General features: G+C 32.1%; 3 protein-coding genes across 4 annotated transcripts; 1 reads left to right on the top strand and 2 right to left on the bottom strand.

The window, feature by feature from the left end:
- Positions 1 to 171: 171 nt before the first annotated feature.
- LOC125064755 (transcription initiation factor TFIID subunit 2) lies at positions 172 to 12,852 on the bottom strand. The gene is made up of 19 exons (XM_047671956.1): positions 12,696 to 12,852; positions 12,558 to 12,612; positions 12,308 to 12,471; positions 11,573 to 11,789; positions 11,208 to 11,440; positions 10,661 to 10,838; positions 9,626 to 9,895; positions 9,197 to 9,337; positions 8,651 to 8,931; positions 7,804 to 8,043; positions 7,137 to 7,386; positions 6,630 to 6,792; positions 6,161 to 6,330; positions 5,773 to 5,986; positions 3,630 to 3,831; positions 2,725 to 2,977; positions 1,687 to 1,845; positions 960 to 1,088; positions 172 to 653 (listed from the first exon to the last, which is right to left on the bottom strand). The coding sequence occupies exons 1-19, from the start codon at positions 12,740 to 12,742 to the stop codon at positions 423 to 425; spliced, it is 3,597 nt and encodes a 1,198-aa protein (XP_047527912.1). The 5' UTR covers positions 12,743 to 12,852; the 3' UTR covers positions 172 to 422.
- A 511-nt stretch (positions 12,853 to 13,363) lies between these two features.
- On the top strand, positions 13,364 to 21,690 carry LOC125064482. Its single transcript, XM_047671549.1, has 7 exons — positions 13,364 to 13,655; positions 13,922 to 14,061; positions 14,622 to 14,784; positions 15,160 to 15,378; positions 15,599 to 15,757; positions 18,648 to 18,782; positions 19,108 to 21,690. Exons 1-7 carry the CDS (start codon positions 13,515 to 13,517, stop codon positions 19,264 to 19,266), a joined length of 1,116 nt encoding a protein of 371 aa, XP_047527505.1. The 5' UTR covers positions 13,364 to 13,514; the 3' UTR covers positions 19,267 to 21,690.
- Positions 21,691 to 21,768: 78 nt separating this feature from the next.
- Positions 21,769 to 26,119, bottom strand: LOC125064483 (probable nuclear transport factor 2). Of its 2 annotated transcripts, XM_047671551.1 has the most exons (5): positions 25,871 to 26,119; positions 25,491 to 25,562; positions 25,153 to 25,251; positions 24,843 to 24,955; positions 21,769 to 22,161 (listed from the first exon to the last, which is right to left on the bottom strand). In XM_047671551.1, exons 1-4 carry the CDS (start codon positions 25,982 to 25,984, stop codon positions 24,845 to 24,847), a joined length of 396 nt encoding a protein of 131 aa, XP_047527507.1. In that variant the 5' UTR covers positions 25,985 to 26,119; the 3' UTR covers positions 21,769 to 22,161; positions 24,843 to 24,844. The 2 variants fall into 2 exon arrangements, with proteins under 2 accessions (XP_047527507.1, XP_047527506.1); XM_047671550.1 differs by lacking the exon at positions 24,843 to 24,955 and having other exon boundaries at positions 25,871 to 26,106.
- Between the last annotated feature and the right edge of the window lie 23 nt (positions 26,120 to 26,142).

Below are 26,142 nucleotides of genomic sequence, written 5' to 3'. Positions count from 1 at the left end.
TTAAAACTGTCAATTACAAGACATTCATTTTAATAAACAATTTAGCAAAATTACTCGACGTATCTAGAAAATCGTAATAAGATTTAATGCCACTTTAGGCATGCCAGGTGTTAGTAAATATTTGGTCATAAATAAAACGCAGTATATAGTTTTAATTATTTAATACTATTGTTACGCTTATCTTTTATTATTTAATAATATTTTTATGAAGTACAGCTTAAACTTACATTACCGCCTTAATGAAATAAGAATTTAATTATATCAAACAAACTCTTATCAGACCCACGAAATTTTATCTGTGGTTAATAACATTATAGATTTTTATTTGATCATTTTATAAATCAAAAGTTATGGACATATTCCTATTTTATACTTTAAAAATATTCTTCTTTATGTAAATTTAAAAATATTAACATTATATATTAGAAACTCATATTCGACGGCATTGAAGACACGTCCTCGGACGGGCTCTGACTCGAACTGAAGGAACTCAACGTTTCCCGCGTCTCCTCTTTGATTTTCAAATGGTCCGTTGAAGAGGGAGGTCGGGGAGGAAAAGACTTGTCCTTGTGATCTTTAGATTTATCTTTACTGCTATGCTTGTGCTTGTGTTTATGTTTGTGTTTCTTCTTTTCCTTCTTCTTCTTTTTCGCCTATTGGAAAGAATAAAAATATTTTTATATTTTCATCAAAATTTAGTATAAATATTTTTTATCTTAAGTTTTGCATTTGTTGATACGAGATTCCTCTTTTCAATATCGATATCTTACTGGAAGAGATCCTTTTTTTTATAAGCGTTTTATATTGGTTTTATTAAAAATATTTTTTTTAATAAAAAATATACCTTGTACACCATTTTGTGGATCAATAAAGAGCCTATAAACAATATTATTTTAACTAAAACTTTATTCGTTTATATTAAGCGTTAGAGACATTTAGTATGTATTTCTATTACTTACTTTAGGACCTCCTAGATCATCTTTATCGTGTCTGAACATGCCTGGCTCGAAACCAATCGGACCTGACGAGCCTGGAATACCGGGTAAAGCTACCGCGTTGTCAGATACAAACTCACGCTTCGCTTCATCCTGAAAAAAAAAAGAATTTATCGATGGCATGGACTCAAAAACTACATGAATATATAGTAAATTTATAGATCGAGATGAATATTATACAATAATAATTTTTTAACCAATAAATAATTGTAAGCCAATAAAATATAACATTACATGTAATTCATGTTATGTGTAAAAATAATTAAGAAGAGCCGAGATGACCCAGTGGTTAGAACGCGTGCATCTTAACCGATGATTACGGGTTCAACCCAGGCAAGCACCACTGAATTTTCAGGTGTTTAATTTGTGTTTATAGTTCATCTCGTGCTTGGTGGTGAAGGAAAACATCGTGAGGAAACCTACATGTGTCTAATTTCAACGAAACTCCACCACATGTGTATCCATCAACCCGCATTGGAGCAGCGTGGTGGAATATACTTCAAACCTTCTCCTCAATGGGAGAGGAGTGCCTTAGCCCAGCAGTGGGAAATTTACAAAAATGTAAGAAAAATTTAATGTAATGTAAAAATAATTTAACGGTTATTTATTACATGAATAATTCGTTACACATAGTCGTTCATTCTTTAATTTCTTTAATATTTGGTACATCATAGAAATATTTATAACTTACGCTGTAAACTCTGACTGGCAGGTCTTGCACGGACATTATATCAATTTTGTCATCTTCTTCCTTGATGTTTGAGATTGGGACGGGGAGTACGTCATCTCTTGGAGCTTCAATCGGTATTTCGTCCATGGGACCGATGTCTAACTCGGTCTTTATGGGGATCTCAAAAGACAATTTTCATTAGAATAATTTTAACAATATACAAGGAAATAATACTTATGAATTCGTCACTTATAAGAAAAAACAATATCTATAAAGCTGTTTTTTTTTACAATTCTCTTAAATCAAGAGCAGGTATTTGTTAAGTATGTTATATTGGATACTATTTACATACAAGTTTAGTTGTATGAAATTGTTTTTGTTTAAATAAACATACGCAGATATACCAATGAACCACTTGATAGTGAAATAGGCATCGCCCTCCCTACAGTAAGTAAGTACAGTAAGAAGTTTAAAACGCGGACCGCCAATTTAACGATAAAATTATATATAAAAAAAACATTCTTCATCAACCAATCGTTGAAATAAAATAACGTGATTAGTCAAAACTCACTTTGTCTCTGAAAACGGGATTATTACGAATGGCAAGAATTCCTCAAACAATTGATTACTTGTCCAATATTCAGACCAATCTGCTCATTCTACTTTCATAGAAACATAAAAATTATGATTTTCAAAGAAGTAATGTTAAGTAATATGTTGACGTTAATGATTTCGTCCGAGTTACCGAAATTAGACGAACGATATAAATGAGAATTTACTCATTTACCAGGTTATCGCTTTAACCTTAACGTATCCTCGTTGAGATGCATCGTCTTATCGTCTCGCCGAATAAAATTTACAGATAAGATTGTAACTTTTAAATAACAATGTTATGTATGTATCATTTGTTATTTTAAGTAGAGGAAGTTACCACCTACCATCTATATCACCTACCAAGTGGCTTATATGTAACTTCACCTTGCTGTTACAAATTATAATACTACCAATTGTGGGTGGTAACTGTTCATTCGAATTAAGCCAAAAAAACTAGTCACTTACATCTTCTATCTCTTGTTTGATGACAGGCTTCATATCCATCTCCCTCTGTCTTTCCTTTTCTCTTTCCAATCGCTCCCGCTCTCTGTCAAGCCTTTCCCTTTCCTTGTGGTGCATTTGTTTCATCATAGCCTGAATTTCCGGCAGAGGAACACATAAAGGCCGTTTCAGACCATACAATGTGTAATAAAGATCTACAAGATCACATCGGAGTCTTGCGTCATTTGACAATTGGCTATTGACGTTATTCCACAATCTGAAACAATAAAAAATCATCTAGGCATTTTTAAAATATTTTTTTTTACTTTAATAAAACTTTTTGAATGTAGTATATTGGATTTATAAAATCATTTTTTTACTTTTTTTAGGGGCTCGACTGGGATTGAACAAAATTGCAAGTCAAGTATGACCATAAATGTGTGCAATGAAATAAATTTCAGCCAAAAAAAAAAAACATTTATAATAACAACTTCAGACAGATTTGGTAAAAGGTTATAAACTGTTGGTAGTGTTTTCACAGCGCTGGATACATGTCATTTTGAGTCGCTCATACACTAATTATCTATTAATATCATATTATTTTAAAAGCAACTAATATTTAATTAATACTCCGTAAATTACTTGTATCGTCGTACCTATTATTATTATACATAATTTTCGTTTACCTAATAATTAAAGAGTTAAATTATGTATTCCCTAGTTATGAAGAAACATCCCTAGAAAACTAGAAAGCGTCAGATGAAAAATTGCCACGTCTGTGGTGGTCTCATGGTGGAAAACATTTCAAACCAAAAATAAGACATACTCATTCAGCCTACGAGTATCTCATTGAAATGATTATAGGAATATACATTTGTTTATAAATATAAATTTTAAATAATATCAATCGTTGCAAGCGCCGGCGTTACCTGTGCACGACCGCCTCCGTGTCGAGGCGGTGGCGCGCCGCCTTCTCGAAGGGCGGCATGGAGACGAGCAGGCGCGCCAGGCCGTGCCGCACGCCGGGGTCGGGGTCGTTCTCCACGGCCGTCAGCAGCGACGACAGGTCCTCCGGCTTGCCGTCCACGCGCACGAAGTCCACCAGGCACTCGAACGCGGCCAGGCGGACGTCTGCGGCGATCGGTTGGGTGAATCGGACCACCGGGTCGTGGGTGGTCACCATCGCTCATAGACATCGGCCTTGGGAACTAAGATGCTATGTCCTTGTGCCTTAATTTTTACCATGTCTTTTTTTTTCTTGTGACGACCTTCTCGAACGTCGATTTACAAAACCAACCAAACGCATAATCATTTTTTCCTTACGTAATAAATATGAAACAGGGGGAAGGAGCGGCCTATTCTTGTTTTTTCTTATTTAGGGTGGAGTGGGGATCAAAAACTAGTATAAATCGTCTTATATAATAAATGAATGATCCCAAATATTAAAACTGGTGGTGTTATTTCATACAATTACGACACGTAATACATTATGTTGACATAAATAAAATTAAATCAAATTTGTTTTGTTTGATTAACTATGTGATTCATTATTATCATGATATAAAGATCAAACATAACTTTAAAAAAATATATTGAATGATTGGCTGATTGGCTGATTAATTAATGTTAAAACTAAACGTATAAAATAAAATACGTTTTTTTTTTTATTTCAAAACCTATCATCATCATCTCTATTTAAAATAGTTTTGGTGCGAAGTAATCTTAACATACTCACTGTAGATTAGTTTGAAAATATATTTTATATTAGACACGACATCCGTCCCAGTTTCGCACGTTAAAAATAAGGGTCTACATAAAACATTTTCATTGTAATACATATAACCGATTTTGTTTGATCTTCATAAATCATTATATAACTAATATAACTACTATAGCCAATTTACAAAAAAAAAAAAACAAAATAGTTATACATGTAAGCCTTCTTCATTCCTTTGTTTTATAATATGTTGCCATATACATTTTAGTTATTATGAAAAATAAAAAGGTTTTACTGTATAACTAATAATTTATAATATTTCTTATTGAATTGAGTGCATTTACGTTCATTATCATCTCGTTATATCATCTCAGAATACAAAGGATTTTCTCTCTATTTAAACTCGTAAAGATAATGCGTGAATTGCGAATGTCCTGTAAATATTTGTTCTATGTTGTTGTATTTTTTTGTTAACTCTCCTCAAGGTCATTATCGTATATTTGGAATAATGGTATTTCATATATTTCAAGAAAGGTATTTTCATAATTGCTGATATTCTATTTACGTCTCGTTTATTACACGAATGAATAATGAATTACACAGTTTAATTCATCTACTACGCAATAATGGAATGCGTGTACAATAACAGTCTTTGTTCAAATCTCTTTAAGATCCGAACTTATTTTACTAACTGTACGATCTGTCTATTTAAGTACAAGCTGATATTTTTTGTTTATAAAATATTTGTGATTCTGAGAATAGGGCTCAATGTAAGTTCACCATCAGTTATTCTGTTAGGAAGATGAAAATTTAGTTTTGTTCGATGGATGAACAAGTCGTTTATTGACTGGTCTTGGTCTTTGGTTGTTATTGACTGGTCACAATATTCTTCATAATCATGATCGTCATTGAAATATTTATGAAGCTTTGACCGATACAGAATGTAAATTTCACCGAGAACCGGCGAGAAAATCAGTTATTTCCGGCAAATTAATCAAATACAAGATAGATTTAATTAGTAATTTTACATGAAAATCTTAATACTTATTATAAGTATTAATATTCGGTGATATCCCGCTTTTTTATAATTTGCATATGTAGCCATTTATCGTGTATAAGCTTTATTTAATTATATTTTTTTACATGAGAAATAAATGTATTAAAAGGTCAAGTAAAAATTATCTGCCGAATCATTTTGTAAAAACGAATGCCGTTAGTCTGTAAAGTCCTAAGTCACAACGAATGTAACATTTTAGATCCTATATTATAAGGAATGGTTTATATTTTTGTTATAAAATATAAATGTTGATGAAGATGAACTAATAATGAAATCTAAGTATCGGTCAAAGTTTTACCTATGTACTGGCCATACTCCGCGTAGGCTCGGAACACAGTGGGTATGCTGGGTAAGTGTCCGCACTGCTGCATCCTGCGTATGGCGCGCAGGCAGCTCACGGACACCGTGTTCTTGTAACAAGGCAACACCTTCTCCAAGTTCAACACGCGAGTGATCTCCTCGAGGACCAGGCGAGTGTCAGCAGACAATGAATCTGCCGTTATTGGAGCACCCTGTGTATAAAACATTTGAAACGTTTGGGTACGACTCATTTTTTATCTGTGTAAGCTAATATTTTTATAATTTGTTTATCTTTCTGTCCATTTACAATAACTGTATAAGACAGAAAACTAACTAGAATAATTAATATTATAATATTTCATAAATTTCCTGACTTGTATACTTACGGGCTGTAACACAGATATCACGGGCGTGATGGTCGCAGCCAAAGCGTCTACAAGGGCTGCCTTGTAATAGTTGTCAGAGAAATGATTCTTAGAATTGTCGTTGTATTTAAAGAGGTCCAATAAGAACCTGACGACCTCTGGGGGGCAGATACCGTGGATGTTCCTCAAGCCTATAAATAAAATTCCTATATTTAAATTTTCCGAAAATATGTTACTGTTTATTCTCTTACTTAATTGTATTATTAAAAATATTTCTGATTTATCTGTTTAAGTCATTTTCCTTCTTAAGTGTGCTTAAAGGAATACGTCTAAGACATAAGCGTGCCGTTTCTATTAAATTCTCTTTAGATGATTTTTTGTATTTTCTAACATATAACAAAGTTTTAAAACAAGGAGTAAAAATATTGATTATAATATGCAATTGAAATCTAATAATAATTAAATCTAGTTACATTTGTACAATTCTCACCTGCCATAGCCACGGGTATTGTCTTTTGTAGGAAATAGTGCTGCAGGTTATCGAAGTTGTTCTGCTTGATGATGTGAGGAGCGGAGAAAGAGCCAAACATCTTACGGAAGATCGTCAGCATCGCCGGCGGACCCGCCCACGAACTTATCATAGCATTAGCCACCTTTACCATAAACAAGGACATTATATTTTATCTTGTACGTATTAATTTTTTCACATTAAGTACAGTGAGAGTGTAGCCAAGCTTTCTAGGTTAAAATAGTTAGTATTTTATTTGGTCTTACTAATATTATCTTTTTAAATATATCGGCAGACTTGCCAACGGTACTGTAAGTGGTACAGCCCATTGACAAGGGCACTATAATAAATATTAACGACTAGTTTTCGCCCACGGCTTCGCTCCTCTTTAAGTTTGTTGGTATAAGAAGCCTATGTTTTCATTCATTGGTGTTTATACAAATTAATTTCCTGGGTACAAAATATTTTTTAATATAGTTTTTAACTCACTTTAGTCAAACAAAGGGCCGCCCTGCACCTAATTTTGTAATACGTCTGTTCGTTCTCGATAGTATCCGTCAAGGCCTTCCTTGTAGCGGGTTCTGGGTAGTTGTGGAGCGCGTCTATCGCCTCGCTCTGAGCCGTGACGTCACGCTCGTGGCGCAGCTGGTACTGCCACTGGTAGTCCGGTTGAGATATCACCGTGCTACGTAGCAGGGACATTTCTGGGTCCAGACGGATCCAGAGCACTGGGGAATCGCTAACGAGGAACGAAATATATATGTGACATTGGGCTACGTGCTTTAGACTGAACTCTTTCCGTAACTGTTTGGAATTAAATTAAACCGGATTTGTTCATAACAATAAAAAATAATACACAAACATGCTTAGCTCTATCCCATTCTCTGATAGAAGTATATTAAAATATCGTTAGCAATTTTGTTATTAATTAAAATTTTGCATATTTTTTTTTTATATAAAGATATAAAAAAAAATAGATATAGATACTAGCATTACAAAAACATTTTATTTTTAAATCTTACTAACATTTATTAGTATTTCTATGAGCTGGAACATATCAATACAAAAAGATTGAAATCATAACATCACTTATCGACAACGTACATTATATAAATTACATTATATAAAGAACTTAAATACGTAAAGTAAAACTTACTCCATAGCAGAAAGATCCATATCAACTTCCTCTCCGGTACAGAGGGGAATTTTCTTCTTCTTGTTACGTCGACTCTTGCTGTGACATGTAATGTCAGCTTTAACGACAATGTTCTCGATCTGTAACGTATGCTTGAATGTTCCGTCTAATTCTTGCAGTTGAACTAATAGAGGCCCCACATACTTCCTAATACCACGCTCATGGACACAGTCTTGACGAATTTCTAACTCCACTGTGTTCCTGTAAAAATATAAGTTATTATTATTATTAAAAAAAGCAATTGATTTTTAATAGCAATGAGTCAATTTCACCGATGCAGAATAGCATTGCAAAAAAATATAAACCACTTTTTACAGCGTCGTAAAGCCGCGAAATTTAATTTGTTATATCTTTTGAGTCCGTAATTACACTGGGTCACTCACTTCAAAACTTCTAACTTTTTATTGACACAACCAACACTATCCATCCAACTGTATTTTACAGTAAAATATATTATTGAACTAAGATTATTTTATAAAAAGGATATATAATGACTTGTGGTAATCCTCTTATGTGTATACTCTTACATATAGATACATAATGTGATTGTCCCAGAAAACGATAATACTTATTACTAATTATCTCAGCCCTAGGATATCTCACAGTTATAACACTACCAATTAAAAATGTGTTATTACTCGGTAACAGGGTTTTGTGGTAATCCGCCTGGATAGATTACCATACGCTCACCAAATATACTACCGTTAAATAGCAATACTAAGTTTTGATGTGTTCCGTTATTACGGGTGAGTGAACTAGTGTAACTAAAAACACAAGGCACATACTTAATTTAATTTTAAATACCTACCTTTTTCTATTAAAAACAGACGTAAGTTGGAACTTGGCATGACCTCCTGTCCGTACCCACTGATCCACAAACACTGCCATATCTTTCCCTGTTACAGTGAATATGGCTTTAACGAAGAGATTCGTGGAAAGAAGTAGATGTCCCCATAGACCGCTGCCAATTTTGGTATTGGCTGCATTGGTGGCCAACGACAGCTGCTTATTAAATACTTGAAGGAGTAACTCTTGGCCAATACGTTGTTCCAACATTCGCAAAACTAAGTGGGATTTTTTTCGCATTATCTGAAAAAAATTTTGATATATGAAATCTATTTTCTCTGTCACTTTTCCCTGCCTTATCACCGCTCATATACTAATAAGATTAATTTTAACATAGTTAACACTTGATTATTCAAATTTTTTTTATATTCTTATGTGTGCGTTAATATGTAGTGTGTATATCTATCTGTAAATATATGTATATATCCGACCCAGTATGGAATAAGTACAAATAACCACAACCACAACAAATGGTACATTTTAATGTTTGAATTCTTTAGATTCTTACCTCAATGTACCTGGGTGACATGGTATGGACATTCCTAACTGGGAAATAAAATACATCTTTAGCTTCAACTCGAGCGCCGCTAGCTGGAGGCTGCCATGGATCTAGGACCATTCCACCATACTGTTCTTCATAACCTACCACCTGCAAATAACAACATATAATACAACTATTTTATAACTATATTGATTGACATAAATATATCAAAATATATAACCATAATATTTTTTTATTATAGATACTCAACTCTTAGTTGAATTTTATTTCATAATAATTATAAGAAACCAACATAAGGTTGTATTACCTTTTTTGTTTCTGATTGTATTTTTTATTTAAGATCTATGAATTTAGTTATTAAGAATTACAGTCGGTCTTAAATATTTACTGATTTATTACTAATATAATTTTATTGTAATTTTAAGTTTTACATACCTCTTGCAACTCTTGATGTATCCAATATCTATATTCATTATTTCCAAAACATTTCTTAGAGTACAGACCGCAAAGATATTCGGGAATACCTTTGGCCAACCATAAATCGGACCAATTCTGCATAGTTATGAAACAGCCGAAGAATTGTTCTGCTACCGCTTGTGCCATTGCTTTACGGCTCACATAAGTTTGATCGATGATAGCAATGGAATGCAGGAGATGTGTACTTAGTATCGACATTGTTGTATATGCCGTAGCATCATCTTCCGTCTAGAAAGCATTTTTTTGGAAATCAATATACATTAATAAATCCCTTCATTAAATTTTACCACTAGCGACTAGATCAACTCTCAAAAGGACACAAGTTATGGTTCAGAAAAAAAAAATTAGCAACATATACACTCGCGTACAAGAAAGGCAGCATAAAATGGAATTGCGTTACGATTACAAGAATAAGAAAAATGAGACTTCATCTGTTTTTGTGCATACATTTGTTCTCTATAATATCTCCTGTGGAGTTGGTACACTCCTCTTGAGAATAGCTGCTTTAACCAAAATCATACACATGCACATTACTCACTTCCTCAATTAATGCTTTGCTTATAAGCTGAACCAAACATTGGTAACGGATATTATATATATGGAGTGATCTAATATATCTCTTTAATCTAGAGGTAGGGCTTTGTGCAACAGTCTGGGTAAGTATCACCTACTAATCATATATTCTAGCACCAAGCAGCAATGCTTTGTATCTTTGTTTTCCAGTTTAAAGGGTATGTGAGCCAGTGTAACTACAGGCACAAGATATATAATAATTTAGTTCGCAAAATTGTTGGTGCATTGGAGATGTAAGGAATGATTATAATATCTTACAGTGCCAATGTATATGAGCAGTGGTGATCACTTACCATTAGGTGGCCCGTATACTATTGTTAATAAGATATTTTCACTAAAAAAAATACCTTATTAACTATTCATTGATTATTATTTACCTTCTCTCTTATGTATGATATATATAAAAATATAAATACTTACTTCATCCACAAAGACTTGTTTATAGCATGGATAGGGATATCTGGTCGACAGTGTCTCTTCGTAAAACTCAAATGCTTCATGGAGATAGCGTACAGTATTCTTAAGTATTTGCAAGAGATTAGGCAAACAGTAATGAGTAACTTCATTCATAAATGGATCCACATATGTTTCAAAAGGTCTAAAACAAATATATTAAGGTATTAGTTTAGAAGTAATTCTAAATATGATTCTAATCTTTTAAAAAAAAAGCAAACAAATAACAGGAACAAAAACAATAACAAAATGTATAACAAAATTATAATTAATTTGTACTTTTTTTTTTATTTTATTTATTTATTTATTGAATATACATTTTTTATATTGACGACGATGTAACAAAAACCCCATTAAATTTATCCGTACATAGGAATTCGTTGTCAACACTTAGACTAAAAACTATACAATAATTATAAAAGAAACAAAAAATCAACAGAAGGCAGGTACATAGCAAATGTTAAAAATTAGTTGTTTGTGTTTTTTTTTTTTTTAAATATTATAAAATTTTTACCCAATAGCCAAAGCAATATTTGGTGCACAAGCTGGAGTATTCACAACATAGTGGAATGTCTTTCGTCTATGATCAGGTGTGTAAACCACATCTAACAGCTCCCCACAAGATACCGCAGTTAAACATTCATCCACAGTAAATTCAAGTTTCCAAGTGCAAGGCTCTGCAAAACTGTCTACACAAGGAAACCAAAGCCGTGCTGAATGGCCATATGTGAACATATGTGCAGATTTCTGTAAAAGAAAACAGAACAATTTAAAAAATATATATGAATTACTTATTAATAATTAGAGAAAATTCAAATATCACATTTATATATAGCATAGAATATAACAATTTAAATATTCTATAAAGTAGCAACTGACCTCGATTAAACTACCCTCTCCTTCAGGAACAACAAAGTGCATACCACCCTGTGGGGACTCTAATGAGAATTCTATACCTATTCTCAGTCCCCTGCCCTCTCCCACCAAATGTGCCGCATCATCAGGCACCTGTATGTGCAGCTCCCCAGAATTGTGATCTGGGTCAATTTTCTGTGCAGCTGACAAATGAAACTGAGAGAAGACTTCGAGAGATCTACTGTATATTCAAAAAAAGAAAAACAATAAACAATTATAATTATCCAAATTTTTATAGTAAGTAAATTTTTACTATACTAGTTTTTCATTTTCATATCTAAGTATTAGCATTAGCAGCCCGTAAATGTCCCACTGCTGGGATAAAGGCCTCCTCTCCCTTTGAGGAGAAGGTTTGGAGCATATTCCACCACGCTGCTCCAATGCGGGTTGGCGGAATACACATGTAGCAGAATTTCGTTGAAATTAGACACATGCAGGTTTCCTCACGATGTTTTCCTTCACCGCCGAGCACGAGATGAATTATAAACACAAATTAAGCATATAAAATTTCAGTGGTGCCTGCCTGGGTTTGAACCCGAAATCATCGGTTAAGATGCACGCGTTCTAACCACTGGGCCATCTCGACTCGGAAAGTGGTTAAATAATCAAAGATTATGAGAATTATGATTTTAATCATAAAACACATATATTCGAATTTTAAATGATATATATGTACAATTAAAGGTAAACATTACTCACGTATTTGGATCACTCTGACATATATCCAAGAAAGGATCAAAGTATTGAAAGTTGGCTTCATATTGGTCATTCAAACATACTCTATAAATACGACATTGTTTTGCGTTCAGACGAATGTATCTTAAATTATCTTTTAAGGGCACAATCGTCAATTCAACAAAACCCTGTAAATAAAAAATCAAATGTCGTTAAAAGTTGTATGTAAGTAGTGTGTGTTTTACAGCATAATATTTTGATTAAATTTACTTACAATGACGCTTCTACGTTCGAAACTGATACCGGTTAAACTCAAAATTTGATGGGCTGTAAAAGATATATTATGAAATTAGTGATTATTTAACTAAAATGAGTTAATTAGTCTGTTTCATATATTGTTTATGATACTTATAATTTAAAAGGACGACAATTGTCGCCTGTTCTCTCCCTTTTCATCATGTAGTCTTAAATAATAACTATTTGTTAGTAACATTCATATTTTTAATACTCATATACAATCTTAGTTTCGGTTTTCGAACACGTTTGTTGTTGCTCTTCACATTACATTTTGCAAGACGTCAATAATTTATTATTTATACTTTTGACAACTGTCAGTGCTACAATAATTATGCAGGTAAAGTTCAATAACTAATACGACTAAAGCAATTTCGGTTAGAAACCTAAGCCACTTCGTAACGCTAAAAACATATTATATATTCAAGATTAGTTATTGAAATGGTGAAACTGTAACTCAAAGCTTTAAAACTAGTCTTTTATCCACTATTTAATACACCCAAATGACAAGAAATAAAATAACATTAATATAAATTACGAAGCCCATGTTAATAGTTACAGGCAGTTTTAATTTTGATTGAATCTTCTTAGCTCCAAAATTATTATTTTTAATATTTCCTTATCTTACTGCTTCCTTTACGAAGTTTCTATATACTAGATTCCCTTTTAAATAATTTCAGTTTTTTTAATTTTAAATAATTTTATTTCCATTGTCAATATTTCTAAACGAAATATTTATAAGCAAAGATAGTGATTTTGTTTACTCTGTGTGATCTTGATCTGTCAAAATAAAGACAAGGAAGAGAAGAGGAGATTACGATTAACTTTATAGTTATATGATTGTTGTGTCCCAAATAAATTGTTTCGTGTGAAAGTTGTATTTTATAAATAGTCCCCAAAACAATTTACATGGTTACTTTCGACCTTATCAGTCACAATGTGGGAATCGCCATACTTGACTTGTTTGTTTCTGTACATATTTTCTTTTCAAATTATCGCAACTAACTCTCGTACTTCAAATATTTGGAAATTAGATGTCGAAGAAGGACAAATTGTTGATGGTAATACATTATCTCAGGTGCGTACTATTACCTACAGATTTTAAGATTTATATAATCGTTGGCTTGAATAATATTTATGTCCACATTGTCGCCGTAGTATTTTACATTTCTATTAAATAAGCTCGTTAGCCTTGACTAGACGGAGTTTCTTGTGAAATAATTACAATACCGTATAAAGTCAAGTATATTCTGAATCTAAAATATAAAACATTATTCTTAACAAGTAATAACAAACTGTATTGAAATGTATCCAAATACTGATGTTGGCTTATTATTATTTTAGGATGAATCAGATAAAGCAAAAATTACTGAAGAAGATGATATATTCAGTATAATAACTTCAACTGTTTATTATGGTAATACATGGACGAAACATGGCTTTGATATGTTCTGCACTGATTGCCAGATGTTTGAACAGCAAAGGTAAAATTAAATTATGTAAAAGGTGGTTGGTATAATATATTTATTTTATTAACTTTATATTCTTTATATTGTGATTATTAAGATTAAAAATACTATAAATAACTGTGCTAAATACTTTTAATTGTGTTTTAAAGTCTTAACTTTTTATTAAATGACTAATGTCAAAATTAAAATGGTTAATCTTTTTTAATAAAACTTAGTAAGTTTTACTATAAATAATATGTTCTTAAGGTTAATGGTTGAACACACTTCTGTCTCTTGAAATTCTTTTTAACATACACATTAATCCAATTAATTATCTATATTATTAATATTATTATTAATCCAATTAATTATCTATATTATATTATTTTATAAAGGTGAAAGTAACTGGTTTTTTTTTTGTTACTCTTGTATGGCCAAACCACAGATCCAAATTTGATAAATTACGAAGGACATAACCTGCATACACATTTACATTTTTCATGCATAATACCTGACAACTAAGCCCTAAAATTGTGAGTGAAACAGCAAGCTAAAACTAGTGTTACATATATTTAAATAAGAAAAATTTGTCACAGGGCTAGTGGAGAAAATGGTGAGGAAACTTCTCCATCCGAAACCAATGGTAGTGATATTGATGATGAATACTTGGACTGTGGAAAAGCTGTTAACTTTACATATTATGACAACCTAGTTGGGGTAGCGAGGCGCCACCGGCACCCCAATGTACCCGAACCCCAGGTGATAAAAAATATTAGCAATTAGTAATTTTTAGTTTAGATTATTCATTGTTTCTTCTCTATTGAACTTTTAATCATTTTGTAATCATTAAATGTTTTGGTATTTTATTTATATTAAATTGTAATTATTATACATTAAAATAAATAACATTAATCATCATTGTACAGATGCTTATGACATATTTAAATATTAATATATTTTAAAAGTATATTAGTGTATCAACTATAATATAATTGATATTTTGTGATATGTTTTTTTAAACCTGCTACATTATCAGTGTAAGATAAATAATATAAAAAAATGGATATAATGGATGTAAAGTATTATTTTAAGTACTGCCATATACTTATGAGTAATTACCGTTTGCACTTTCAGGTTGCCCTTATTTTCACAAAGAAAAAGTCATACAAAAATGGTGTGACAGAACTAGATATAAATGCATTAGAAAAACGTCTCAAAAAGGCTAAAAGAGAAAAACCAAAGTCAGTGCAGCTCTACAATCAGATTGGTAACTTCTGGAGAATCAAAGGTGATACAAGACAGTCCATCGAGTGCTTCCGGCGAGCGCTAGCTGTTTCACCTTATAACGCTGAAGTAAGTCAGTGTATAAATTATTTTGTATAAAATATAATAAACAGGAATAAATTGAATCTAATAGAAAGCGAAGATTTTTTTGTCTTTGTTTTGATTCAATTTTTTTTTTAATATATCTTCCATACCATACCATACCAATGCTGAAGTTTGAGTTAATTACTTTTTATTTAATCAGTGTATACATTATATGCAATTTTCTAAGCATGCTATGTTTCTACAGGTGTTGCTAAATCTAGCACGCGTGCTCTTCACGCTGCAGTACTTGGACGATGCGATCTTCCTCACGCGTCGCTCCTTGGAGGTGCAGCCGCCGGATCGCAGTACTTGGCAGCAGTACTTTACATTGGGCGAGATATTCAAAGCTTATGGACATTATCAGGTAGGGAAAGTAATATAGTTTACATATAACTAAGTATTATATATTTATACTAGCTGTTGACCGCGGTTTTGCTCTCGTGGAAATTGGTTATATTACAGAATAATTTAAAATTATTACGTTAATTTAAGACCTCTTTGTATACCGCATTGTTGTTCGACTTTCGTGGGCTAGATCCACAAGACTGCTCATAGAGCTCACTCTTGAACAGGCTATTTAGAATTGTCCAAAAAACAGTCTTTTCTTAGGTCTACTCTGGCCATTTTAAAGATTTGACCTCATACTTTATTTATTGTCATGGCGAATCATATTTTAAGCGTGAACTGTACTCTCTTGTACATAAAGGGGTATTCTGATGGTATCAAAGATATTGGTGGAATATACACTGTTTCTGCTTTAATACATTCAGTGATAACTGTAGTTTCTATGACATTACAATGGAGTGCCGTTTCTGTTAGTCTGATGCTGTTGCATAATTTTGGAGGTCTTAAATTTCTCAGTAATTTTATTCAATCTTCTTACTTAAATAATAACGGCTTTCAAGACTACCCTATATATGAAATTTCAACCCTTAAGGGTAGAATATCCAGAAACGTTTAAATACATATCAGTAGATATATATCAAATCTAATCAGAAGCCCAAAAATAAAGATTAATGCTTGTAACTTAAAAATGTCGGACTTCTAGATTAGCCTATATAAGAAATGTCAACCCCTATTACACCCCTTAGGAATAGAATATGCTGAAACGCTTAAATACATATCTACTCCTATTTAATCATTATCACAAAAATAGTTTCATGTATCTAAATTAAAAAATGACGGAATTCCATACTTACTTTCAACCCACTTTCCACTCTCTTAGGGGTATAATATGCAGAAACGCTTAAATAAATATCTACTCACCTTTTTATCAAAAAATATCCAAAAACGGTTAAATACGTCTCTACTCATTTTTACAACTTTTTTTTGGGATAATGATCCCAAAAAAAAAGTTTCTAACTAAACAATGACGGACCTCCGTACAAAATATCAACCCCTTTTTGACCCTCTTAGGGGTAGAATTTCCAAAATTCCTTCCTTAGTACTTCTACCCTATAAAACAATCCTACTCACCAAATTTCAGAGCCCTAACTTTAATAGTTTACGCTCGGCGATGATGAATCAGTCAGTCAGAACATGTTATTTTATGTATACGTATACATTTTACGTATAGATATTACGGTTGGTAACGGTTGTTGCGGTGAATGTAGATATTTTTAATCAGAACATCCAAAAAAATACCGATAGTTACAATAGGTATATAAAACACACATAAAGGGAGAGATAATAAAAAAATAATAATGGATCTTCTGATTTTAGGACATAAAGACGATATTTTTTTCCAAAATCTTAAATTCGTAAGTCGTATGCATATCGTATCGAGCCTTAGTAAATATATGATAGTGGAATATCGATATCAAGTGCTTAGGAAGTCACGACAATCCCGGTAGTGAGCACACTTCAGCTATCGAAAACGACAGGTTATCATGAGCACATATCCATAGCCTGAAACCACTAAGCGTACCACCACCTTACTGTTTCTGATATTCTGGTTCAGCTCTAACAGACTTTGTAGAGGTCAAGCACGTTAAATATGAGGAAAATAAAAGAACGCTATAATTAAGCACGAGGTCATGATTGCCCAAATAAACAGTTTTAAATATCGGATGGCTACTTCAAATGCTATTGTCAAACAGCCTTATCGAAAATACGATTTCGATTCGATTCGGTACTCTATAATTATCCCTTAAATAACTCTGTAGATAATAATGATATAATATAAATTTAATTTAAGCCTTATAGCACCCTGGAATAATTTAGTATTCTTCCAGTGATAACAAAAAGGAATTGGAATAAACAAATTAATTTTAACTCTGTATAATATTAGTATAGATAAACATAGTTAATATTATTGTACCTTAGAGACACATGATATCGCGGAATTTGATGTAGATATTTTTAATTATTTTATGTATCTCCTGAGGCTAAAGCCAGCGTGACTCATGTAAGCGTACAAAAACAGAACGATGGTATTAAGCTCTGCCTAAAACGTCTATTTAAACAAAAAATAATTAATTATGCACCTAAAGCTTCCTCATGAATCACTGTCTCCAACCGAGTTAACCGTATGAAAATCCGTTTCGTAGTTTTTGAGTTAACCGCCTTCAGCCTAACAGGAGGATCTATACTTATTAAATAACATGTCCTGACTTACTGATTCATCGTCGCCGAGCGTAAACTATTAAAATAGGACCATGAAAGTTTGGTCGATTTCGTCACTAAAGAATGGCGGTGAAACAGGAGTTGAAATTTTGTATGATAGTCCGACATTTTGTAAGTTAGATACTGAAACTTTATTTTTGGGCTACTGATTAAAATGAGTTGATACGTATTTAAGCGTTTCTAGATATTCTAACCCTAAGGGGTGAAATACCACAAAAAAGGTCTTAAATTAACGCAATATTTTAAATGAATCTGCAAAATATATTCAACTTTCACGCAAGCCACGCCGCGTTCAACAACTAGTGTTATAATACGTAAATTGTAACAATGTATGTTTGCGGTCCAGCAAACGCGACTAGTCGATTGCGGCTTTATGTCCACGAAAACTAACTCTGATGTCGTTTATTTTGTATATGTAAATAATAGTATTTTTCATTGCGTATCAATAAACTTATTTGACATATTAAACTTTTCTAGCTGTAAATTCTTATTATTAACACAAATTAAGCACATGAAAATTTTAGTGGGTTTGAATTCTAACCACTGGGCCATTTCGACATTTAATATAAAAAATTACTTTATTAATTACGTACAAATCAAGTTTCCCAATTTGTTATTTAAATCTACAGGAGGCAGCAGTGCACCTAAAACATGCACTTGATCTGCGACCTGACTTTGAACCCGCGCTGGTCGCGCTGAAAGACATCGAGAACATACCCGAAGCCTCAGTGCACGTGTATACGCTCCTCATAATTGTTTGTTTGGTAAGTTTTAGAAAATTTTGAAGTGTCCATTCTTTAGGTGCTTCTAAACTGACACGGTCCCTTTTTATAATGTCAAGCAAATAAATCAGAATACAATTATTTATTTTGCATTATATTATGTATTTATTAGTAATCAACAGGATTTAAATTAACATATGTCTAGTCATTAAGATATAACATTTTGGTAAAAATATAATGGTGTAGTAATCTGCAATAATCGTAAAAAAATTAGATGTTGTAAATATTTAATGACAATTTGGGAATCGGTACGAAATATGATATAAACGAACCGTGCGTTGTGTAATGAGGCCGTTCGATCGGGCAGGTAATGGGCGTGCTGCTAGTGATACTGTCGTCGGTGGACAGCGGCGGCGACGCGGACGAGCACAAGACGCAGCGGCACTTCAACCGCGCCATGGCCATGCGCTCCCTGCGCGGCGTCGCGCTGCCCGGCGCGCGCGGCCGCAAGAAAGGAGGCTCGTAAGCACCGAGACCACGCGAGCCTGAGTTTACTACCTCTGCAAGTACCGTTCGATTCATACGTTCCTATTCGAACCACGAATTCACGACCACTGCATTCGATACGGACCTCAGACGACCACGACCCGAAGGTCGTATACGTTGTCCCGTTGGTTCGTGTCTGTGATTCGTGGTTCATTAAGCTTCGAATTCGTTTTCGATTTCAAAACTAAATGTATACCAAATGGTTTGCCGCCAATTGCATTCGATCTGGAACTTAGTGTACCGCGAGCCAAAGGTTCGCAATCACTGTCTGTTCGGTTGTTTCACGTCTGTGATTCGGGGTTCATGATAAATTTTCGATTTCAGTCTTATGTAATTCCAATTTTGAATATGTTTTTAGATGTTTGCAAATGTTGTGGCTCAAGTTAAAATTTTCCTTTATTTCATTTATTCTTGGTTTTTTGGCCATAATAACTACACGGTTCACGAATCATGATATCCGTGTGTGACAGTACTTACTGATGAATGCTCAAATTATTTATTCTTTTTTTTTTAATTAATTTTTAACGACATAGTTTTACTTATGCAAGACAAAATTTGAAACATTTGTTATTTCTAAAATTTTGAGATTGCCGTGTTCTAAAATTGAGAAGTTTATAGCAAAATCTTCTTGAACGTATGTACGTGAGTGTTGCATGTTATTATAAATGTGTTATTAATTAATTAATATGTCATTTACGTACCTATTTTAGCCCATTAATGTCCGTGGGCTGATAAAAACTAGTACAAATAATATTGTTAATGTGTTCCACGATGTGCCTAAAGTAAAATCAAAGTACGTCTTTGCGGCAGTGCGTACGCAAATGTTCTTTTTTTATTACTAACAAAAAATAAAGAATGCAAGAAATTTAAATACTACTTCATTTGTACTTGTAACACTATTAAATTTGCAACTTCAATGAAATATATTAAACAATACGTTTTGTTAAGAAAATATGGTAAATAAGGAATGGTAGTTGAAGAAGCATTTTTAGGGATGTTATTCTCTACATATTTCCATTCGATTATTTTTCTTCCGTTACTTTTAAATCTTTTTTCCAATATACACAAAATCAATGTTAATGTTTTCCAATTGCTCAGACCATAAACGTTGTATATAATATTGTTATTTTTTTTTAGATTTATTCGTAATTTTTAGTTAATGTTGTGAAATTCGAACTATTGTTTTTTTTTACTTGTAAGAGATTCTAAACTCAGGCTAATTAACAACGTACAACATTTAATCGCTTGCCGAGCGCAAATATAAGTAACGTGAAAGCTAAAGTGTTACTATTTCTAGTGTTATTCGCTATTAATACCCAACGGCGAGCACTAACGCGTGTTAGTACTGTTCTGTTAAATCTTCATTTAATTTTTTATAACATAAATAACCCCTACTATTTAAATATAACATTACACCTTGCAGAAATTATGCGAACTCAAGAATATCATTTTTATTATTCCATGAAAGTAATTTAACAATAGTAACAGTATGATCGAAATTAATATTACAATAAATATGGCGTTGCCATTATATCGACAAAATGTGTCGCATAAGCCAATTGACATTAAAAAAAAAACTTTTGTTTGTCGATCAAATTTTCGTTACTAGGTGGGAATATGAAAAAAAAAACTAGTACTGTGAATACAACTGGGTTTATTATTGCACGGTGTAACGTTTATTGTATTTTTACTAATTTCAATAACTGTGTTGTGATTTAACGATAGATGCTATGACAAAACCGTTACGACAGGTTGTTTTAACCGCGATATTTAATGGAACAGTACTAGCAAACAGAGGCTAAATGGCTTATGTACAAATAATCTTTATATGATACCGACCGATATGGTCTTGCCATATCCGATTTGATCTCCGCTTTGTAGTCTTCAACACCTCGAGGTAAATCGTACCCAAAGTGGTATTCCTTTTAGCAGTACAATGATCAGTGTTAAGTTCTACCAACATTACACAATTTATTTATACATTGACATTATCATTTACATATTATTGTAAGATCAATTACAATATATTTGTAGAGTAGTTCATCCTATTTAAAGATAATTTCGAATGGATAAGCTCGATTTTGGTATTGTTATTAAAACTGCTACGTACAAAGGAAACAATGAGAAACATAATGTAGAGGAAGACTCAAACCGTTTTGGCTCGCCAGTCTTGCAAATGAGCGTTATACTGCAACCTAGTCATTCACTTAGACAAGTTTGGTCTACGGAACCGTGTGTATTTCTTAGTAGTGCATGCAAGTAACTTGTTAAGTGTTCGTAGCGTCTAAGGATTTTAAAGTTGCAAGTCTTAATAATCTGAGATTGGAAAAAAATGTACCTGTTTTCAGTGGTCTTTTGTTAATTTTTGACTATTTATTACTTAATACATGATTGTCTTAGCATCTATGTTCGTTTTATTTTCCTGTATATAATCTTAGTAATACAAAATAAGAACCAATTGAATGCGAAATAAAATGTTAAGTTAAAAAATAATGTATTTATTATAAAATGTATACATGTAACTGAAAAAAGTCTGCCTTTACATTGACTAAAGCCATCTCGATAATTCATCTAATGCCAGCCAAATCTTTGCCGAATAATTAATGGTGAGTTAATTTACAATTTTAATTTTGTAGGCAGTGAGTGACCATTCTAGCTTCTTATACCTAGATAACCAAAACAAGATGCAGATTACAGCAGCAAGATAATCATTAGTCATAACCAGTAGAATATTTTTAGCAATATGATACAATAGAAGAACTTAAGCAACGTCGTGGATGCCAAGGCGAAATATATCGTGCTGTACAAAAAAGGAATCTCCGAGTGGCTTCAAAACAAAAGTCTGCATGTATGGATGTGGAGGATCGTCGTCGCACTGTAAGAAAATATAACGATTAGTACTATAAAGACGATTAATAACTTTGGTTATCCTCTGCCCGTACACAGGGTTTATTGGTAAAAAAAACTAATAACATAATAAATAACAGCTTTTGTTCTATGACTTTTTAATAATTTATCAGATTTTTCTCTAAACATTAACAACTCTGCGCGGTAGCAAAGAAGCCGATTTAGATAGTAAACAAAAGTGAGGAGCGGGCGGCGTTTGAACTTGACCTATTTATTTGTGGCCATTAGTCTTTCGCTGCGAAGCGCTCGCGCAACTTATCCTTGTGGCTTGATTTTCCATACCTACTCCGTACGTAATACGTTAATTGTTTATTTTCTACTCTAGCGAGTCCTAAGCTTTATTTAGTATGGAGGGTAATTTTATAAAATGGTAACAAGTTACCATCAGACGATAAAGAAATATGGCAAACAATATTTTACGGCACTTAATACCGTAATTTCTAAATAAATTCTTGCTAATTATTATTGATAAATAAAAAGCCATTCTGATTGAGATGAATTAAGACTATTTATCACAACGTACGCTAGACGTGACGTAGCGGCGACAACACAAGTAAATATAGATAGTGTCATCATGTTTTGTAAGTCATAGAACAAATGTTATTGTTTATGATGTGAGTTAAGTCTCGCGTGGTTATTAGTGTTTCACAAATAACCCTGTTCATTGGCATTGTAAGTTTACATTAGTCATTCATACATTGTAGGCATGGGTGAGATCCGATTTTTGTGACATCGGTTGTGTAACGATTATTTGGATTAAATATCGGTGTTGATATCTGATTTCAGATGTCGCCCTGTCTTTGTTTAACTTTACGTTGTACGAAATGTGAGAAAGAGATAAATAGAATATGATTTTGAAGTCGATTTAACATTCGCTTCATCTCTTTCTCACAAATCATAGATGAGTTACTGTGAAGTTAAAGAGATAGGGCGAATATTTCATGAGTTTAATGGTATCGTACTTTGAATGCTTTGACGTACCAGAACGATATTCATAGTTTTTTCAGATGCGGTGAAAACGGTTACCCGTCAACATCAAATCGATGACGTGTGATATTACGATGACATCCGATTTTAGATTAGTTTCGATATGCCTATTACATTGTCAATGCCAGCCGTAAGGTCAGCCCGTTGTGTCTGTATGTTTACTCTTAGTATACATCATAATACAGTTCTCGTCTATTAATAAGAATGAAGACGAAATATCATAAAATGTGATTTATGAAGTTATATTTTTTTAATACTTTCTTATAAATTCCAGTACTACAAATAGGATAATTATTATTTAATTGTTCTTCTTACCGTTAGTGACAAAAATATGAAATACTAAGTATTTCTAAGATAGTTAGTAAATTAGAATTAAATTAAATTATTGTAAATTACAAAATAAGAAAACAATTTTCCCAATGGACGTGTTTATATAAAATTGACAATAAGAGGCTAATAAAAAGTTTTAATTATATGATTAATAGGATATCACATCTAGTTTGAAGGAAAAACAAAATAATGCAACATGGGTCTGCGACAAGTATATATGCATTCTGTATTTATCGTTACCCATTTCACATCTTGGTATACAAGATATACTGTACCATTTAGTATTCACATAGTATGGGATAGTTACCCTTAATTAATTGCACTTTCGTACATATAAATAGTTAGATACTATAATAACAATCATCAGTGATCATATCAGTCATCTTCAATAGTACAAAAGTGTACAAGCTTTCATTGGCTTTTAAGCTGTTTGTTTTGAGCTTGAAATGAAAATCTATAATTTATTTTTTATTAAATGATTCAATCAATTATTTTGTCATTGGATCCTGTCATTACTACCACTCTAATAGTCGCTGTACTCAGAAGCATTTAATCTGTCCTTAAGGTGTTCCTTGGCAAATATTTCAATAAATTCCCTTAGATTTTGTTAATGATTCCTTGGCATTCAGTTGAAGCCAATAACAAATTAATTAATTACAGCAAAACAGTCAATCAATTATAGATTTGATATTTGTTTGACGACATTAAAGCCATAGAAAAAAACCCATATAAATTTTATTTAAATGAAATTTAGATTATGGTTGTTTAGCACTATGTTTGTATAACACTCTTCCCTACATTTTATATTGATATTAGCTAATAAATACTTAACTAAAGCCTAAAAATGAAATGAAATATGTAAATGTTAATTTATTTAATGCTACTCATTATGATTACTATAATGGCCATTTCTTAGAACAGTAGTACTAAGTCTACAATATGAAATGACACCACACCCACCCTATGTGAAAATGATTATAGTATTTTTTATATATTTTATATATTTGGATTTCTAGAAGTATAAGTAAGAATATGTTTATATTAGTATGTGTTTTTTGTAAATGTTAGATATATCTTGGGCATTTTAGGAACAAATGATCATATCAATGCCAACCTTCTAAAACATAACTAATATATAAGTATTTAGTATAGACAAAAAATATTATACATAAAAAAAAAAGTTTTTTATATTCTCTATGAAACAAAGATTAATTGGCTTGTAACTAATTTAAAACTGATAAGTTTATCAACAGTTTATTGATGCTATATTATTATTTACAATGTGCAAACAAAGCCATCCACAAGCTTACTTTTCCTTTTAAGTAAAATTACCCTTAAACATCATGTAGTGCCAGTCTGAACATATCATGTTCAACATAGAACGAGTTTCCTATAGGCTTCAATACAAATGTTTGGAAGTATGCATGTGGTTGATCATCATCTGTCTGTATAAAGCAGCCATACTTTGGTTAATTGAATTAAAATATATGTGAAACAATTAATTATATAAATATAAGTATACTTCAGTGTGCACTATGTTACAGAATATAGGTGACATAATTAACTCTAATTTAAAAGACAAAATTAAAAATATTTTAAAAATACTTATTTATCTAACCTTATGCACTAAAGTATAACATACCTGCAGTCTACCGAGAACATTAATTAAAACTCCACCATCAAACATGGGTTGTGAGTCAACAGAGGTTATCAGTCTACCGATCTTTTGAAATGCTAAACTCTGAAATTAAAAATGTATTGATTATAGTCATTACATTGATATGTATTTAAATAACCTTATGCATTACTAAACACAAAATAGAACTAAGTAAATGTACTTCTTTACTTAATAAATTATACATGTAGTATGAATATCATGTATGAAATGATTATGAAATCGAATGAAAAATTGTTTTTTAATTTAATTTATAGAATATTTCTTAGGAATTTGTTTCAGTAACAAGTTTTAAAAATACTAACATTGAGTTTGTCCATAATCTTAACAGCACCTTGTAATTGAACTCCCTCAAAAGTCATAAATGATGTTTCAACCTGAAATAATTTGAAATAAATTAAAATAGACTGCGTTTATATCAAATTAAATTATATTTTAAATACTACACTATCAAAGCCATATCTTATTTTATTGAAAAGGAAAGAAAAGACAAATTTTACAATAAGATTACACTAAAATGTCCGTAGAAGTCTCATTAAAAAAACATTTTGCTTTGACATTATTTCGGCGGGAGGTTCTGAGTTAACCTTAAAAATATTTCGATTATGATGTTATTAACGTTCCGCTTTAAACTAAGTATATCTTACTGTCTAAATCTATTTTATATGTAGCTTTTATAACTTACATTGTACATATTAGCGAGATTTGGTCGCTGTGCCGGATCATCGAACAATGTGTAATATTGTTGTACGAAACCTTTTCCAATTGCATCGTACTGTGGATTTAGTGCCATAGACATGACTAGTTAGTCCCAAATATCACTAAATGTCTTGAAATCTCTCTAATTACTAAAATTCAGGCCTGCGAAGGACCGACAGCATACCTTTTACACAGCAAAAATGGCAAACGGTTTTTGGTGTTGCTACTTGCTATGCTACTTTTGGATTGATGATTCAT

Source organism: Vanessa atalanta, chromosome 6 (genome assembly GCF_905147765.1).
Source record: "Vanessa atalanta chromosome 6, ilVanAtal1.2, whole genome shotgun sequence".
Classification (NCBI taxonomy): domain Eukaryota; kingdom Metazoa; phylum Arthropoda; class Insecta; order Lepidoptera; family Nymphalidae; genus Vanessa; species Vanessa atalanta.
Note: the sequence above shows the minus strand (reverse complement) of the source record. Positions and strands in the feature narration are given on the sequence as shown.

Coding starts and splice junctions, on each gene's coding strand:
- LOC125064755 (XM_047671956.1), bottom strand. CDS start 12,742: ATGATGAAAAGGGAGAGAACAGGCGACAATTGTCGTCCTTTTAAATT. Junction 7,387..7,803: donor ATGGATCTTTCTGCTATGGA/GTAAGTTTTACT, acceptor GTTCCTCGTTAG/CGATTCCCCAGTGCTCTGGA. Junction 654..959: donor ATGATCTAGGAGGTCCTAAA/GTAAGTAATAGA, acceptor TCTTTCCAATAG/GCGAAAAAGAAGAAGAAGGA.
- LOC125064482 (XM_047671549.1), top strand. CDS start 13,515: ATGTGGGAATCGCCATACTTGACTTGTTTGTTTCTGTACATATTTTCT. Junction 13,656..13,921: donor ATGGTAATACATTATCTCAG/GTGCGTACTATT, acceptor TTATTATTTTAG/GATGAATCAGATAAAGCAAA. Junction 15,379..15,598: donor TTTCACCTTATAACGCTGAA/GTAAGTCAGTGT, acceptor ATGTTTCTACAG/GTGTTGCTAAATCTAGCACG.
- LOC125064483 (XM_047671550.1), bottom strand. CDS start 25,984: ATGTCTATGGCACTAAATCCACAGTACGATGCAATTGGAAAAGGTTTC. Junction 25,563..25,870: donor ATCTCGCTAATATGTACAAT/GTAAGTTATAAA, acceptor AAATTATTTCAG/GTTGAAACATCATTTATGAC. Junction 22,162..25,152: donor ATGTTCTCGGTAGACTGCAG/GTATGTTATACT, acceptor ATTTTCTTACAG/TGCGACGACGATCCTCCACA.